Here is a 17,575-nt window from a genome sequence, read left to right as displayed (position 1 = left end):
GTCTGAAAGTCCCAGATCTTCCCCCTGGAGCCACCTGCCAGCCCTTCCAACATTTAGAAACACGGACTCTGTCACTGTCTTCCCTTCTCCAGACAAAACATCTCTACCTCCAATTACTCCCCAGATCACTGTTTCCAGACTCCACCACCCCAACCCCCTTCCTGTGAACCTTCGCTAGTTTGTCACCGTCCCTCTTAAACAGTGCCCAGGGAGAAGACACATTCCTAGCTCATTTATAACACCAGGCTTCCTCAGGCATCACTTTCTATTTCTGCAGCATTAGGAATATAATTACTTTTATGGAGAGCAGTCTCCTGCCCTGTTCCCCATTCCCCACCCTCCACGCTAGTCTCAGTCTGTCTGTTGTATTTCATGGACAGATGCATAATTTCGAGTGAGTGCTCCCTTCAGTATAAAGAACGCTGTCCCTCATCACTCCATCTTTTCTGATTAAGATCACTCAGTCCTGAACCAATAATGCAGTGCTTCACGCTTCCCATGCCACTTTCTAAACATTATCTTATTATATATTAAAATGGGAAAAGCATTTTCATACATAGAGGAAGAGGAATCTGAGACTTAGTGGTTAGAGGCAGAGGGGAAACTGGAAATCTGACCCTTGAAAAGAATATTGAATGGGAGCATCCAATACTCTGGCTTTGAATCCAGGTTCTCCATTTACTCACTACTGCTAGTTTGTTGTGTTTTTTTTTTAAACAAAATTAAAAAGAAGAATATAAAGAAGCTACCTATTAATATAAGGATTAGTATGTACCAAGTCCAGTAAAAACGTACAGTATGTCATATATTACACATAACAATCTTTGAAGTGTATTTATTATCTCCATTTTAGAGATGTGGGAATTAAACACAGAGGTTAAGTGACTTGCCAATGCCACACAATCAGTAGGTGGCAATGGGATTTGAACCCAATTCTGTTTGTCTTCAAAGTTCAATCTCTTCAGTCTCATACCACAATCTCCGTCAGTGAGTACTGTCTATACTACATGACTTACCAGTTGATTAAAAAAACACCTCTCGCAGTAATTACATCTCCTGAGATGCTCCTCCAAATAGGTGGGAGGGAGGGACATGTGTTGACTCATGGGTGGGGCTAGAGACACTGTGGGAGCTTGTGCACAAGGGCAAAGAGTAAGGGAGGTCACACGCAGCCTCAGGGTCTGACACTGTGTTTCTAACTGGGCTGAAATGTGGCCCTGCAGTTCTATCACAAGCACATTTGGATATAAACAAGATTTTACTGTGACAATTCAGCCCCCAAAAAAACAGTTTCCAAGCACTTTTAATACCACTTTAGCAGTATTCACTTGTATATAAATCAGGTGCTAATTTATTCATTAAAATAGCCTGTACTTGGCAACATTTTATTAACTTTAGTTTACGCTAATAAGATCAGTAATTGTATTTTTTAAAAATGCATCTCTTTATAATTACTCCATAATTCTGAGTTTCTTCCAATTTGACTTAAGCCCTTACCAACCTCAAACCACATTCCACAAGCAGCAAAAATGAGTTTGAATTATATTACAAGATATGACTTTGGGAAAGCCCAAAATGGGAGAGACACTATTCCCATATCTAGCCATGCATTGGAATCTTCTGGGAACTTTCTTAGGCCCACCTAATTACTGATTCCTCAGAGCCTCAGTAACTCACTGCCTCAGAATCTCTCGGGTTGGGATTTCTTGGGAATGAATTTGCAGCAATTGGTCCACCACCCAGCATCTGGGTACCAGTGACTAGAGCATTTTCACCCCACACAGGTCTATTCCAGGCCTTGGAAAACAGGAAGCACACACAGTGATGGATATCCCCAAAGCATACTAGTAAAACCAATCACCTCCAAGGACCCAGTGAATCCCAGAATAATTGACTATAAGTCTCAATACTAACTGCTCACTTCTGGTTCTTTATTTTTAGGGCCTAGGTAGCTATTGTAATGCCCAGTTATTGCAAAGAAATCTTAAAAATACAACAACAACAAAAAGATGCATAGGTTCCATCTAATCCAGGGAAACTGGGTACTTTAGAAATCATTCTCAAAGGGCTAGAACACGAGTGTCAAATAGATGGCTAATTTGTACCTCTCTCTTATTGATACCATGGCAGACATTGCTAATCAATCACAGCATTTGCCTTGTTGCATCCAGAAATAACCTCACAGCCTTTTTAACCAAGCACTCCAGGTGCCATCTGATCTGCTCTCATACGTGGGGAACATATTTACCCTTCACTGGCTACAATAAATAGTCAAATTGAAATTATCTTATATTTTATACCAGCTTGATCCACCATAGGCTATATGCTCTAAATCAGGGACCTTTTATCTACCAAGGGCCATTTGGATATTTATAACATCATTCTCGGGCCATTTGGATATTTATAACATCATTCTCAGGCCATACAAAATTAAATGTTTGAACAATCACAGCAGGCTAATTATTAAAAATTAGCCTGCTGTGATTGTTCAAACATTTAAGTAAGTCACCCCTAATGCCTTGGCAGGCCCAAGGTTCCCCTGCTCTAAATAGTACAGACAACTGAAGGTGCTCGTGTAAGGGAGATCCTAGGAGCAGATCACCTGACTCTTGCTGAATGATCTTTGTAGTGGTTTCACATTTATACCTTTGAATGGAAGTATCTAGAAATCAGCTAACTGCAAAAATGCTGATAATATATGGGTTACATTTATATCATTCAAACCAACCTAGATTTTGCTAATGATAATTCAAAGTTTGACTTGGAATAAATGCTATAAGGAGAGACAAGCTGAAGTCCAAAGTATTTAAAAATTAAATGTAGCATTTGGTTAAAATAATCATATATCAATCCACTTAATTTCCATTGGTTGTCGTGTAGATTTTCTTCTATGGAGACACTGGGACAGGTCAATAAATAACAATCAGAAATCACAAGAGTATTTAGATTTTGCTCATTTTCATTTGAAAAAGAAATCATTATAAATTCCTTTGTCTTCAGTTCCCATAACAGCTGTTTGGGGCTACCTCACCTGTACTGCCCCTTCCCAGGTCATATTGGGTGGAATCCACTGAAGACCATCTCTATGCCAATACCTATTCAGGGTGATTTCATCACATGGATAGCGCCCGTGATCAAACAGTAAGATCAGAGCGAGCAGACCCACCTCATCATAGATGCTGTCATTCCTGTGAAAGTCTCCAGTCTTCCTGGGCAGAACGTGGATGTGAACGTGCTGGAAATACACAAAGAAAGAAAAATAAAAAGTGATTATCTCCTCATACATTTTCACACCTGACAGTGATGCCCTCACGGAGCCCATTTACTCATGGTCCCTGCTGGATTACCACTCAGAGGAAGATGGCGTTCACTGATAACTGGATCTGAAGTCTACGGAGAATAGAGGCCCAGAACAAGAGAGAACAACTTGGTGGCATATATGAGACCTTGAGTGAAATGCCAGAGTGTTTTATTGGCTCTGCGGAATTATTCATAGTTGTCAGTCTTGGTTGTATTTAGCCAGTGCTTTGAAATGACAGCATGTCTTCAAAGGTGACCACAGCGCCTCTGAAACTGACAGGAAATAAGAATTGGCTAAAACAGAGAACTGCATAAGTAAAGAGCAAATGAGGGGAAGTAGGTTGGAATAGGGGCCCAATTACAGAATCTGGGCTTCAAATAATAAATATATAATAATTATTTAAATAATTCTTATTTATTAAACTTTTAATTATGATGATAAGGAGGTGGAGTGCTTGGCATTTATCTCCTTTAATGCTCTAAATAAACCTAGAGGTGAAGGCCCCACAGGAAGTGTAGGGTCAGCACAGAAAGCCAGGTGGTCTGATTCCTGCCCTGGCCTTTTTCATCAGCACATACACGGACTCTGTGATGTTAATCTTTCAAACAGCTCATTTCTTTAGCCTACAAAAGTACCCAGGTAATATACATAGCAATGCAATTATGCGGAGATTGTGACTCAAGGCACACAGCACATCAAATTCAATATATTCTTCAAGGCTAAACTGCCATTTGAAAGTTTTACTTTCCAAATAGCCTCTATTGTACCTTGGCTGAAGCTAAACCTCGTTCCTGTCCTTGAGCTGTGTTCACGTGTTTATTACAACCCGTGGGGAGCAAAGTGACAATGAAAAGCCTAAATGTGGAGAGGCAGACAAAGAATCAAGCTTCCTCAGTCCTTGATCACGCCTGCCCCTCCTTGATTACTGCGGTCAGGCCTATGCCACGAAGGGCCTCTGGAGAAGGTGAGATGAAGTGTCCCTGCGGCTTTGCACAGAAGGAGGAGAAATGCTGTGCTGTTAAAGGGAAGGCAGGGAACAGGGTGGTCCAAAGTGAACAAAGCAGAGAGCTTCTCATCAGCCCCTCAATACACAGTCCCCACACAGTGACATGTTTTGCCAGAATATTCTCCATGACAAAGCCAGACCTGGATTCCTTGGCAACTGGGATGAGTGTAGACTTAACTCACAAAGACTATGTGAGCATAGGAGATAGGGAGAAAAGCAAACAGGGACAAGTAAATCACAAATTTCCCATGGAACCAAATTCTTAGGAGAAAGCAGGGCAGGACAGGCCCAGGGTGAAATTTTTGAAGTCATGGCTGGTAGATTTAAAGCAAGCCCAGGAAAAAAAGCCTTCAGTCTTTACTTCCAAACCTGCTAGCATCCTTCCCTCCCTCTTTCCTCCCTCCCTCTTTCCTCCCTCTCTCTTTCCTCCCTCTCTCTTTCCTCCCTCTCTCTTTCCTCCCTCTCTCTTTCCTCCCTCCCTCTTTCCTCCCTCCCTCTTTCCTCCCTCCCTCTTTCCTCCCTCCCTCTTTCCTCCCTCTCTCTTTCCTCCCTCCCTCTTTCCTCCCTCCCTCTTTCCTCCCTCCCTCTTTCCCCCCTCCCTCCCTCTTTCCTCCCTCCCTCCCTCTTTCCTCCCTCCCTCCCTCTTTCCTCCCTCCCTCTTTCCTCCCTCCCTCTTTCCTCCCTCCCTCTTTCCTCCCTCCCTCTTTCCTCCCTCCCTCCATCATCTAATAGTCAGCTATCAGGTCAGGGTTCTGTAGCCAAACTGCCTAATGCAAACCCTGGACCCACCACTCACAAGCTGTGGCCCTGCCTCCTAAGGCCTGTATCTCAGTATCCTCATCTATGATGGGGATTATTGCAGTTTCTATCTCACAGAGTTGTTAAGAGGATCAGAGCTGCCAAGCATGTACTTATTATGCTGCTTAGTACATAGGCAGGACTCAACATGTAGCTGCAGTAGCATCATATTCCAGGATGGTTCCCACACCAGCAGTAAAGATATTTAAGAGGCTCCTTGAACGGCGCCTGGTTCAAGTTTCTCCACTGCACTGGCTTATTTCTGTTGCTTTGACAAGTGGTTCTTGACCTGAACATGCACCTGGGTCTTGATGAAACAAAGACCACCAGCCCCCCACATCTGCATTTCTACCTAGCTCCCAGTGATGCCAGTATTGCTGGTCAGGACTATACTTTGAAAACCACTGGTTCCTGAACCCTCTCCTGACAAATGTGCTAATGTGGGCACCAAGATCTCACTGCTTTGCTTGCCCTATTGCATTATTAGAGACCCAGGACTGAATGCTTCTCTGGCTTCCTATACTCTGGCCACCTTCTGTGACACACAGCTGGCTTTGAACTTACAGTAGGGAAACCTCCCGGGACCAGGCCCTCCATGCCTTCTTATATTTACCTTTCTCTCCTGGGTTTAGAGTTCAGGGCTATTTCTATGGGCTGTTACCACCCAGTCCTGGAAGTGCCCCTCTTGAGCACTGGTAACATTTGAAATTCACTGTGACACTGATGACAGGAAACAGTTTACTGTACAGGTAATTTCCCTCAAGGGCATAGAACTCAACCCAGCCAAATGTCTTGACATAAATTCTTAAGTGACAGACTGATCTCAAGATCCTGACAACCCATTCCACCTCCCAGAAAAGAGAAATCATGATTAAAACACGATAAAGCCAGCTCACAATCTCAGTTGTGAAGGAATACATTACCAAGGCCTTCTGATAGACTATCATTTTGATAAAAACCCTATGAACAGCACAGATAGGGATTTAACATAACCTAGTCTTAATGAGTTCATATTGATACCATTGTAATTACTCCAGTTATTAATTAATTAACAGGAAAGGAGCAAAGAGAAGGCCAGATAATATAGGCAGGCCATTTGCACAACTTTGCCAAAAAGCTGCAGTTTTACACTCTCCAGGCCTGTTCCCCACAGATCTCTGGAGAAAGGGACTGGACAATAGATGCATGCCCAGTAAGGTCTGCATGATGCGGGGAAGGTGATTAGCTGTCAATCATACCTGGGAGCATGTCTTAGGCAAGAATAGGTGTGGCCACTGCAAGGGTGTGAAATCTGAAACACATAAGCTCCTGAACAAAGGTATTCCCTCCTCTTGGCCCTCTTGTGCTCCTGGCTCTTATTTTGCAGGTGGTGCACTCCCTTGCATTCATCCACATGGCCCACAGCCATGTGGCCGCACACAATGGACTGATGGACTGGAATTAGTGTGCTGTTGTGCCGGACTCAACTCCACAATGGAACAGAAACTTTGGACACTAGCTTTGCTTTTAACTCTACTGAACCCTAGCTGCACCTTTTCCAGGACTGGCTTAAGGAAAATGGGACTTTGCAAACAGAGAGATATAACTCCACACAAATAAAAATCACTTATTCTCCCATGAGAGTCTTAGAAAATTCTTTTTTTCTCAAGATATCATAAGAAACCCACTCCAACTAGCAACAGAGAAATTCTACCCATGCAATTCTCTGACAACAGTACTGTGCCTTAGTGATCACAACTTACTTTCTAAGTGCTAACAAAGCCTCCTATTAATACAACACTACAAAATTTTGCTAGACTTTTTTTTTTTTTCTAGGTTTTAAAAATTGCTAGGGTCTCAAGCAGTGTAGCTGCTTGAGTTGAAAAAGTATTTTAAAAAATTCATGATACCTTCCATACCAAAAAGTTTCATGGTCAAATAAATTTTACAATGTTGATTAGCATATTAAAGTATCTGAGAGGAATAGATCAAAGAGAAAAGTTAGCTCAGGAGAGTACTCAGTGGTTGAATGTGGACCTATGAACCAGGAGGTCATGGTTCAATTCCCAGTCAGGGCACATGCCCAGGCTGTGGGCTCAGTCCCCAGTGGGGGCACGCAGGAGGCAGCTGATCAATGATTTTCTCTCATCATTGATGTTTCTATCTCTCTTTGCTAAAAGCTATCCATTGTCTACACTATCAGGAAAGTGCAAACAAGGAACCCAGAAGGCTGATGGACCTTGAGCTTTGGCAAGGGCTAAAAACTATGCACTGATTGTTCTGTTGAGACAATGGTGGCTCAAGCAATTTCCTGACCTAATATTTTTAATATTACTAATATTTACTGACCTTTAAGATAGTCTGTCTGCTACTGGAATTGCCTGCCTAAGGGCAATATGTGTATCTAAAATTGAATAAAAAGCTGGCAGGGCCTGGGCACCAGTGAAGCCCTTCCACTAGAGTTGGGCTCTCCACCTGGCCCCGTGATTTCTAAATTCTTATTTCTTGTCTAGTCTCGTCATTTGTGCACGGCCCTTCTCCAGGTCCTAAACCCTGGCTGTGCAGGTCGCGGCTGTCACATCTTTCACATCTCTCCCTCTTCCTTCCTCCCTAAAATAAAAAAATATATATTTTTTAAAAAAAGAAAGTTAAGTTTGTTCAATTAGCAATCTAGAAACTTACTTATGGAACCTGCTCTTTATTCACATAGCATCCATTTACTTTTTTCTAATACACTTATTTATACAAAAATATTTATTTCTAGTCTAGTAACCAGAGATATAGTGATGAATAAGACAGACCCCATAAGGCTACAACTCAATGGGCAGTGAATAAAAGAAACAATTGTATAAATAAATACATGATTTAATTTTAGGTGGAAATAAGTGTCATGAAGAAAAACAGCGAGCAGAGCTAAAAATTCAGAATTGAGACATTTCACCATTTGTACTTTGGGAAGAGAAAAAGTAGGATTTAGGTTAAGGGTACAGTGGGGAAGGAGGCAAATAAAAACAGGGTAAGTTTAAAGGCTGAGAAAAGAATGTTAAGAGGAAGAATTTTAATCAACAGTGCCACCATTGCTGAAAGCTAGCTGAAAAGCACATGAAAGATGTTCACCAACATTAATCATTAATGAAATGCAAATCAAAACCACACTGAGATATCATTTTACACTCACTAGAATGACTATTAAAAAAAAAACACACACACAGGACAGTAAGTGCTGGCGAGGATGTGGAGACTAGAACCTTCATACATTGCTGGTGGAGACGTAAAATGGTGCTGCTGTTTTGAAAAATGGTTTAGTAGCCCCTGAAAAAGTTAAACATACAGTAACTATATGACTCAGAATTCCATTGTAAGGATGTATGCAACAGATATGAAAATATACGTCCATAGAAAACTTGTACATGAATATTTATAGCAGCATTATTCATAATACCCAAACAAGGGAAACAATCCAAGTGTCCATCAATAATGAATAGAAAAATAAAGTGTGGTATAACCAGACAATGTGATTTGACCTTAAAAAGGAACAAAGTACTGCTGAGCGAAAGAATTATACTTTCTGCATTATGCTAAGTGAAAGAAGCCAGACACAAGAGACCAGATACTGTATGATTCCATTTATATGAAATGTCCAGAACAGACAAATTCATAGAGGCAGGATGCAGATTAGCAGTTGCCGGGGGGGAATGGAGAGTGACTGCTAATGGGCACAACATTGAATTGTACACTTAACAGAAGTGAATTTATGTTATATGAATTTTATCTCAATAAAGCTGTTATTTTTTAAAAAACGGATATGGATTTAAAAGAGAGTGGGAGATGAAGAAAGGGAGATAAATAAGCAGAGACAACTTTTCCAAGGAGTTTTGCAAAGAAATCTATAAGAGCAGCTGCAGAGGAGGGAGAAAATCACGCTAGAAAACATTGGTTTTAGGTTCCTAGAGCCACTAGTTTCTCCAATTATTATTAGTAGTAGTAGTGGTAATTGTTGTTATTAACATTTATTGAAATCAGTCCCTGGGTTGACTGACATCGCTATTTCAATTAACCCTTACAATACTCCAAAGAGACAATTAATAAATGCACAACCATTTCCAGGTGACAAATTAGACCAAAGAGGTTAAGTGACTTGCCCAAGTTCCTTCAGGGAGTGACCGAGAGCTGAAATCTGAACCAAGTCTGTCATTAGACACCAGGGTGTTTGCTCTTGACCAAATGACACCATCTCTCAGGAGGCCACCTGCTTTTCCCCATTCCAAATATAACACCTCCACACTGGTCTCTTGATGCCTCTCCCAAGCTCCACAATTTCTCAATAATGTCTCTGATCACATCCGTTAAGTCCTTTCAGGATCATGGGATAGGGGCTTGCCTTTGCCTAGGGTCTTGAATTCACTTAGGGCAAGGGTGTTATCATCCGAGTTCCATTTCCACCTCACTGCTTCCTAGTTGAAAGCCACACCCAAAATATTATATGAGTAACAAAGTTATTCAATGTCATGACTTCCCCCCCCCATTTATTATTAATTTTTTTGAATTCACACCAAGTAATAGATTCACCCTTTCTTGGCCCACCTGCTTGAGCAAATCTCAGCTTTAAAAGCCCTGTTACCTCTAGGTTTTTATCCACTGGTAGGAGCTCTCTGAGCTTTAATCCCACCAAAGACATTTTCACAGGCCCTGCCTCCCTTGTGCCACCTGTGCTTCTCCCTCCATCCTTTTGAACACATCTGTGCTACCCCATGCTCACCTGAGGATGGTCAGTTTAGTGACGTTGCTGTCTTTATCTTTGTTAGAGTATATTGCAATTCAATGAGAGGGGATAAAATCCTGGTGGGGAATGGGCAGGGGAGGCTAGAGAGTTACCCTGAACATAACTAGTGTCCTGCAACCTCCACCAGCTGGCCCAGCCTGAAGCTCTCTCCCTCAGATCTGCAATGAGCAATGACAGAAGGTCAACCTGATTCTTAAGAACAACAAACACACTGCTGTGGTAGGCAAACAATGAACCCCTGCAATATGTCCACATCCTAATCCACACTGGTGAATAGGTTAGGTTCCAAGGTAAAGGAGAAATAAGGTTGCAGATGGATTGAGGTTGCTACTCGGCTGCCCTTAAAAATAGAGACAGCCCTAACCAGTTTGGCTCAGTGGATAGAGTGTTGGTCTGTGGACTGAAGGGTCACAGGTTTGATTCTTGGTTGCGGGCTCCATCCCCAGTGGGGAGCATGTGGGACGCAGCTGATCAATGTTTCTCTCTCACCAATGTTTCTAGCGCTCTATCCCTCCCCCTTCCTCTCTGTAAAACCAACAAAAAATATATTTTAAAAAAATAGAGATAGTCTGAATGACCCTGCGTTACCCATCTGAGCCCAATGTAAGCACAGGGTCCTTAGAAGTGGAAGGAGGTGAACCAAGTCAAACTTTTAAAACTCTGTGCTTCAAAGGATACCATTAAAAAAAGGAAAAGGGAGAAAAGTTTTGCAAATCATATATCTGGTAAGGTACTTGTATCTAGGACATATAAGAAACTATTTCAACTCAATAATAAAAAGACCAAAAAAAAACAAAAAACTAAAAATAGGCAAAGGATGAATAGAAATTTCTCCAAAGAATATGCATTAATGGCCAATAAGCACAATCCAGTTAGAACATTTTCCCTCAAGAACTTCCTAAGACTCTGCCTGCCTCCCTCCCTTCCTTTATTCTTTGCCCCCACCCCAAGTCCACCCATAGAGGCAGATGAGAATACTTAGAATCTGCAGAAATAAGATCTCACAGCATAGAGCATACTACTAGTTGGGGGGGGGGGGGCATATAATTTATTGTCCAAAGTGAAATTTTGGGAGTGAAAGGAGGCACTGTTTATAAGTACACTGGCCCCTTTATGACTATAAGCCTAAGTCTGGGCTGGTCCAAATAAACAAAGACATATGTTCATCCAAAATAATAGTTATATAATTGGAAAGTATGATAGCATAACAAAGACAGGATTTGACATCCTCTTAACCTGGCTCAGCATCTCAGCTCTGCCACTTTGACCCAGTTTGGTGACCTTGAGCAATTTACTCAATCTCAGTAAGCTTCAGTTTCCTCAATTAGGAAAATGGAGACAGTAATTGTCCCCACTTCTTAGTGTTTTGGTGAGGATGTGGTAATACTTATATATGCACAGTTACTACCATAAAATGTTCTTATATAAACGGTAGCTAATGTTATAATTGAGACTCACTTAAAATGAGTACTATAAATGTGTAAGAAAAAGCTTTTTACCTTATGAGAGAGAAATAATTAAATGATCAATGTTCTCCCAAGAAGTTCTAACAACTACTGAAAAAGCCCATATCACTCTAGACACCAGGCCAGCCTCATTCATACTGTTCGACTGACAGCCTCAGAGTAGTGGGTGATGCATCGATTTCCATGTCTTCGTTACCCAGATTACATGGTTAAGCTGCTACTATAGGAGTAAAGAACCCAGCGACTTCTTTTTGAGACAGTAAGTGGTTCTGTGTGGTGGAAACAGGATGTTCTGCTCTTTGCATCAGGGAGGAGTGGGAGGTGGACACCAAAAATCTAGAGTAATTTGAGTTAGACTCTACCGAAGGAGTACAAACTAGAGGCAAGATAATGGGAGGGGAGACTGTGTTAATTCTTCATTCCCAGATGTTTCTCTCCACCTGGCAGTAACTCTACCCCCATTCGTCCCTCTAATTCACTTAGTCAAGGTAAGGAGAAGAAGCCACTTGAAATGTAATTGTCTCTCGCTGTTCCTGGTGGGTCTATTACACAAGCAGTAGGGAGATTTCTCATTTCGGTCTGTTTACTGCAGCAGGATTTTAAAAAGGAGGTGGAGAAAGAGGAGAAGTTCTCTCAGCACCTGCTCTCTTAATTGACAGTGATTTTTCTCACTCCCCAAAGCGAATGGTTTTTTAACAAAATGGGTAATTTCTCATAAGCAACATCAGCATCTACAAATACGTTGTTAAAACAGGGAAGATGATGGAATCATGACAACAGTTCCATTTCCTGCTGGGCTGAGCAGCCCACGTGCCATCCACCTTTTATTTTTCTGCTCATTTGCAATGAGTGCTTCCTTTACAAAGACAAATGACAGAAAAGGCAAGTTTTCTCCTGTGTGTCCGTTTTGAATTTGTGAGCAAAGGGTGAGGAAGTTGATCTACTTTTTCACTATTCTTTTGTTCTGAATTTCACTGGAAGAGTTCCTTAGAACAAAGAAAACAAAAATAATCTCTTCTGGGTTTGCCCAAAGCCTATCAGAGTATCTAACTCGATCCTGGACTTTGGGACAAGAATGAGCTCCTCTGTGGCTTGCAGTGCAGAAGGAGGGAAATTGATTGGCAAAGATGCGTTGACACTCGCTCCTGTTTGTTCAGTTCCCCGGGCTTCTCCTCTCCTGGAGGAGACACTGAAGAACCTGCCAATTATTTCCACCTTGTGAGCTGAAAGCCAAAGGAACAGACACGCCCCCGGCTCTCTGAGTTCAGTGACACTTGAACAGCATCAGATTCCATCATCTTGCTGTCCTTTGACTTAAAAAGACCTTAATTTTTAGAAAATTTGAAATTTAAAGCTGTCTGGTTGCTAAAACCTCCTTTAAACTCATATTGTAGTTTGGAGCCATACATCATCGAGGCTGCGACGCTTAGCTGATTTACTGCTCCCATATATCATAGGCGCACCATCCCTCTCCTGATGTGTTGTTATAACTCACAACTGGCTGAAAAACAAAACTGTGAGCCACAGAATGCTCAGGGTCCCCACAAATCCTGGAGGTGTTTTTGGAAACTAAATTAGTTTTCCCCCCCTCCCCCCTCCCACCCCCGTTACAGTATCTCAACTTGCCTGGAGCAGTCGGAGCCCGTGGAAAGCACAATTTCCTGTTTCATGAGGGGCGTACCAGCTGCCTCAGCACTGCTGACATCCTACAGGAAGGGGCTCACTGACAGGGTAGTTGGAGACCACCAGATGCCTGTGCCTTTGGACAGATTACTAATTCTGTCCTGAGTTGGTTGTGTCACGGTGTTCGAGGCCCTGTGAGCAGCAGTACTTTCAGTGACATTTATTTCAAACCTAAGTACCTGGCAGCGTTCTCACGCTGACCCTAGACCGAGTAACAGAAGGTGAGGCCTTCCCAACCAAGTAAGGCAGAATCCAGTCATGAAGGAAACACAGGCCTTGGGGTTGGTGATGATCCAGAGTAGAATATATTTAGCAAGGCTCTCTGCAGACCCAAGCTTTCTGGTTCAGAGAAGAAGCAGGTTGTTAGAAATAGATTCAGACTAGAAATACACACTGTCTTGAAATACAATAATTGCTAGAATTTACTGAATACTTACAATATGCCAGCATTGGTATAAATACTTTAGCTACGTTTTTCACGCAATTCTCACAATAATATCAGGCATTAGGATACTGGTACTATCTCTACTCGAAAGATGAGGTGGAGTGAGTGGTTTGCTGGATTCCAGAACCCAGGTATGGCACTAGCAGCCTAGCAGAGTATAAGCCTACTGTCCCCCACACTACTCACCCTTAGTATATTAAGCACTTCTGTAAGAGAGGCCCAGGAGAGAACAAATTTCTTACTAATTTGAGAATCTATCTGGTATAAATATTCTATATTATATTTTAGTTAATGATTGACTTTCAGTGACATAACAGCTTCAAGTTCTTAAAACTGTTCAGCAAAAGAGAATTTATAATAATTTCCCTTTAAAAAATTGACAAACTCAAGCAAGGCCTATAAAATCATAATAAATCTCTTACATAGCCATTCCTGCTGTGTTGGATTGTACTCATGCAACAAGATAGGTGGAGCCCCAAGTAGACCATTCGGGATCAAGAGTCCACCTGTTCAGCCCCACATGCAGGAGGTCAGAGGTTCTTTGTGAAACTAGCTGTATTTGCTGCTGTGCAGGGACAGCACCATAGAGACACCTCCAGTAAAATGACTTTCAAAAGATGCAAAGAATGTTTCAGGATTTGTCAAACCTGCATTTCATCAGCCATTGTTACAGTCGCTGTGTTGACAGTACATATTCTTGGTAAGAAAATTAAAAAGTGTTCTTCCCTTGTTGTAGAGTTCCCTTCCCCTTGCTTCTTTCTCACTTCCCCTCAGTTTTTTCTGAGTGAGTTCAAATGCCACCTCCTCTGTATTGCCTTCAGACTCTCCAGACTTCAGGCTCTCTGATTCTTTGTGTGTACTCAATTACTCCATTTTCCTCATAAAGCATCGATAATTATAGGTTTCTCTTTCATTAGTCCTGAACTCTGGGCTATTCCTTACTCTACCTGTCTCATTATTTCCTACCCTCACTCCAAGTTTCTAGCTTAGAGGACATATCATGTAAATGCTGGATGGATGGATGGATGGATGGATGGATGAATGGATGGATGGATGGATGGATAGATGAATAGATGGGTAGATGGATGGCTGAATAGATGGGTAGATGGATAGATGGACGGGTGAGTAGATAGGTGAATGGATGGATGAACAGATGTGTGGGTGGATGGGTGGGTGGATGGGTGGATAGATGGGTGGATGGATGGGTGGGTGGGTGGGTGGGTGGATGATGGGTGGATGGATGGGTGGGTGGGTGGGTGGGTGGATGATGGGTGGATGGATGGGTGGGTAGATGGTGGTGGGTGGATGGGTGGGTGGATGGTGGTGGGTGGATGGATGGATGGGTGGATGGATGGATGGGTGGATGGGTGCGTGGGTGGGTGGGTAGATGACCAAGTGTTTTTAATTTGCTAGATTGCTATAAAGTTAGGACAAAGAAGCCTCATATGCACAGTTTCTCTTAGCTACTCTTTTCCCTCTCTTGAGAATTCTTGCACATACAAGGATGTGGCCTATGCTGAGCCATTATGATTGAACCTTTCTTCCTCACTGAAAAGTATCTTTTCACCAACATGTAAGTTTGAAGGTCTTGTCTTTCCAGCTTCATGTAAGTCCTTTTTAAAAACAAGCTGGTCAAGTATGCTAGGCAAATATCTCATCCTGAAAATAATCGGCATCACAGAGACTGCCAAGGGGACTTATTCTTTGCTCAGCATTAACTTTAATAAAAGTCACTGCAGTTCTCTCATGAGAGAAGAAACCTACCCTTTCTTTGGGTAGCTTCTGTCTGACCTTCATAAATTACTTCCCCGATTTCTCTTTGCTAAAAGGACTATCTAGAATGCGTATTTTTAATGTACACACCATATCAGAACGTTAATCTGCAGAGGTATTCCCTCTGGTTCTTTCTGTTGGTAGACAAATAAGGATCTGGATGCAAATGAAGCAATGATGGCATTTTTCCTTGTCTTACTCATTTTTGTGACAAATGCATATTACTTTACTGTTTGCCCTACAAATAATTATAGTTCTTTAATTTATGTTTCAATAAAATGGATAAAAACAAACGTTTACTGCTCCATGAATAAACATTCAAATGAAGCCTCTGAAAGAGGTTACATGTTCTGAGCAGCTCTGTGGCTTCCAGAAACCTCGCCCCCAACTTAATGAGCATCATTTCCATAATCTGTGCATTATTGGTTAAGCCTCCCTTTAGGAATATGTTACAAAGCCAAAAAAAAAAAAAAAGTGAAATATTATCAGTCCAAAGGGGGGAAATATTAAGGGGATTAGCAACTTGTCCTGTTAAAGGGACAAGACCAGCTTTCATGTCCCTCAGGAGACAGTGACACAGTAATTATGGAGATGGCGCCTCCTAGTTAACTAACTAGCCGAGTGCTTCACTACTACAGTTTTCACCTTTAATATCGGGTTTAAATAAAAGTAATGAGAAACCCAGAAAGGTCAGGCATGAAGGGCAAGCTTGTGCTGGTTCCCTTTTCAGTGCTAACAAAGAGCCAGGCAGTAGACCTATGAGTTCGGGGAGGTCGAGATACCCCACGATGGACACTACTGCACATGGAGACAGACACATGATTTGAGTATCAAACAGTCACCCCGAGGTCACTGAATCCAGACAAGATCCTAAGCTGGGCTTCAAGCTGATTCTGTCACACATTATCTTCAGTGGGAGTTATTTGTTAGGGAAATGGCTTCATGTAATTTTATGTCATTATCATTTCAAAAGGTTGATCTATTTCAAATAAATTCGCCGTCTTTTCCCCAAAGTAGGTGCTTTTAAAAATAACTAAAGCATCATGATCTATTTCTCTTCCCTCTGTCCAACAGCTAAGACCAGGTGGTTTAACTAGACAGGGGAGACGATGCCAGGAGAAATCAAGGGATGAAGCTCCTTTGCGGTGTGACAGGCTCCAGATCGCAGCCACTGCCGGCGAGGAGGAAACGTGTTGACGTGGCAGCTGTCACTTCATGACATGTCAGTCTGCTTTATCGGTGGGTTGGCACAATTTACTTAAACTTTGTCAGGAGGGAGTCATTCCACATAGTTAGAAGCTGCATTTCTTTAGTGTGAATAAATATCTCCAGTGTGCTGGGAGCAAGAGACTGCAGGAATCACCATTGGAGCTGCAGCAAACGGCTGGGCGCCCACCACGGGACTCTCCCTCCCCTCCATTCCATAGTTTGCTCTGAGTAATTCACTCCTTGCTTTGACTGTGACTGCAAAATCTCTCAAATGAACATTATGTTCCCCTAACACGAGCTGAATGTAAGATTTTTCACATCCCAATATGGCTATTTTCACGAATGACTTCAACAAAGTAAAATATTCAGCATAAATAGAAGCTAGTGTGATCCAAATTTTATCATATTTCTTCACTGGATTTTTTTTTTTCACATCCCACTTTTCATTTGGTGCATATGCCTTTTCGTTTTCTAGTGTCCCTGAATTAGAAGGAACTAGGCAGGACCATATTTTAGAGGGTTATATTTGCCTTCTAACTCAAGTGAGCAGGCATTTATTTTGGAGTCATGCCTTCAGAAACGACATCCTCTTTTCAGATGGTCCAGATCTCAACCTACAGAGCTGCTAAGTGGATCTGTGACTTCCTGCCAGGGCTCTACCCAGATACACTATTGAGAGCATTAACTTCTTAAATGAGATTCTTTTCAAAGTCATTGTGAAATATACCAGAAAAAACACCCCTATCTCCCTGCAACCCACGAGCACTGATTTGATAGCCCAAGACAGGATAAATGGCTCTGATTAGGCCAATGATCCCAGTTTTATAGGGACCGTCTAAATCACATCTCAGTTTGGATCTAGAATGATGATGCTGGGAGCATCCAGAGGGCTACATATCATCTCAGCCTGGCTCCCACACAGGGCGCCAGGGAGATTTGTAGGACCCTGTCTGGTGGCTTTGAGGCACAAACAATGAATACTGCTAAGGCAATAATAATAAAAAGAAAACAGGCAGTGCAGAGAGCCCTGGACCCGTCCCTCACTTTTCTCATAATATACTTTATTTTTCAATGAGACAGAGTGATTCCATAGGCAGTGTCCAGAAATTAGATAATATGAGAAGTCGATGAT

General features: G+C 42.0%; 1 protein-coding gene across 9 annotated transcripts in view; it reads right to left on the bottom strand.

The window, feature by feature from the left end:
• The window catches only part of FHIT (fragile histidine triad diadenosine triphosphatase), a 1,390,165-nt gene that overhangs the window by 180,449 nt on the left and 1,192,141 nt on the right, over positions 1–17,575 (bottom strand). For all 9 annotated transcript variants that reach the window (XM_080674359.1, XM_080674366.1, XM_080674363.1 and 6 more), the window contains one exon: positions 3,167–3,235. In XM_080674359.1, coding sequence (XP_080530485.1) covers positions 3,167–3,235 — 69 coding nt within the window. The remainder of the gene's footprint in view (positions 1–3,166; positions 3,236–17,575) is intronic.

The sequence above is a fragment of the Plecotus auritus genome (assembly GCF_963455305.1).
Source record: "Plecotus auritus genome assembly, chromosome: 6".
Classification (NCBI taxonomy): Eukaryota; Metazoa; Chordata; class Mammalia; order Chiroptera; family Vespertilionidae; genus Plecotus; species Plecotus auritus.
The sequence above is the reverse complement of the archived record's forward strand: the minus strand, read 5'-3'. Positions and strand labels throughout refer to the sequence as shown.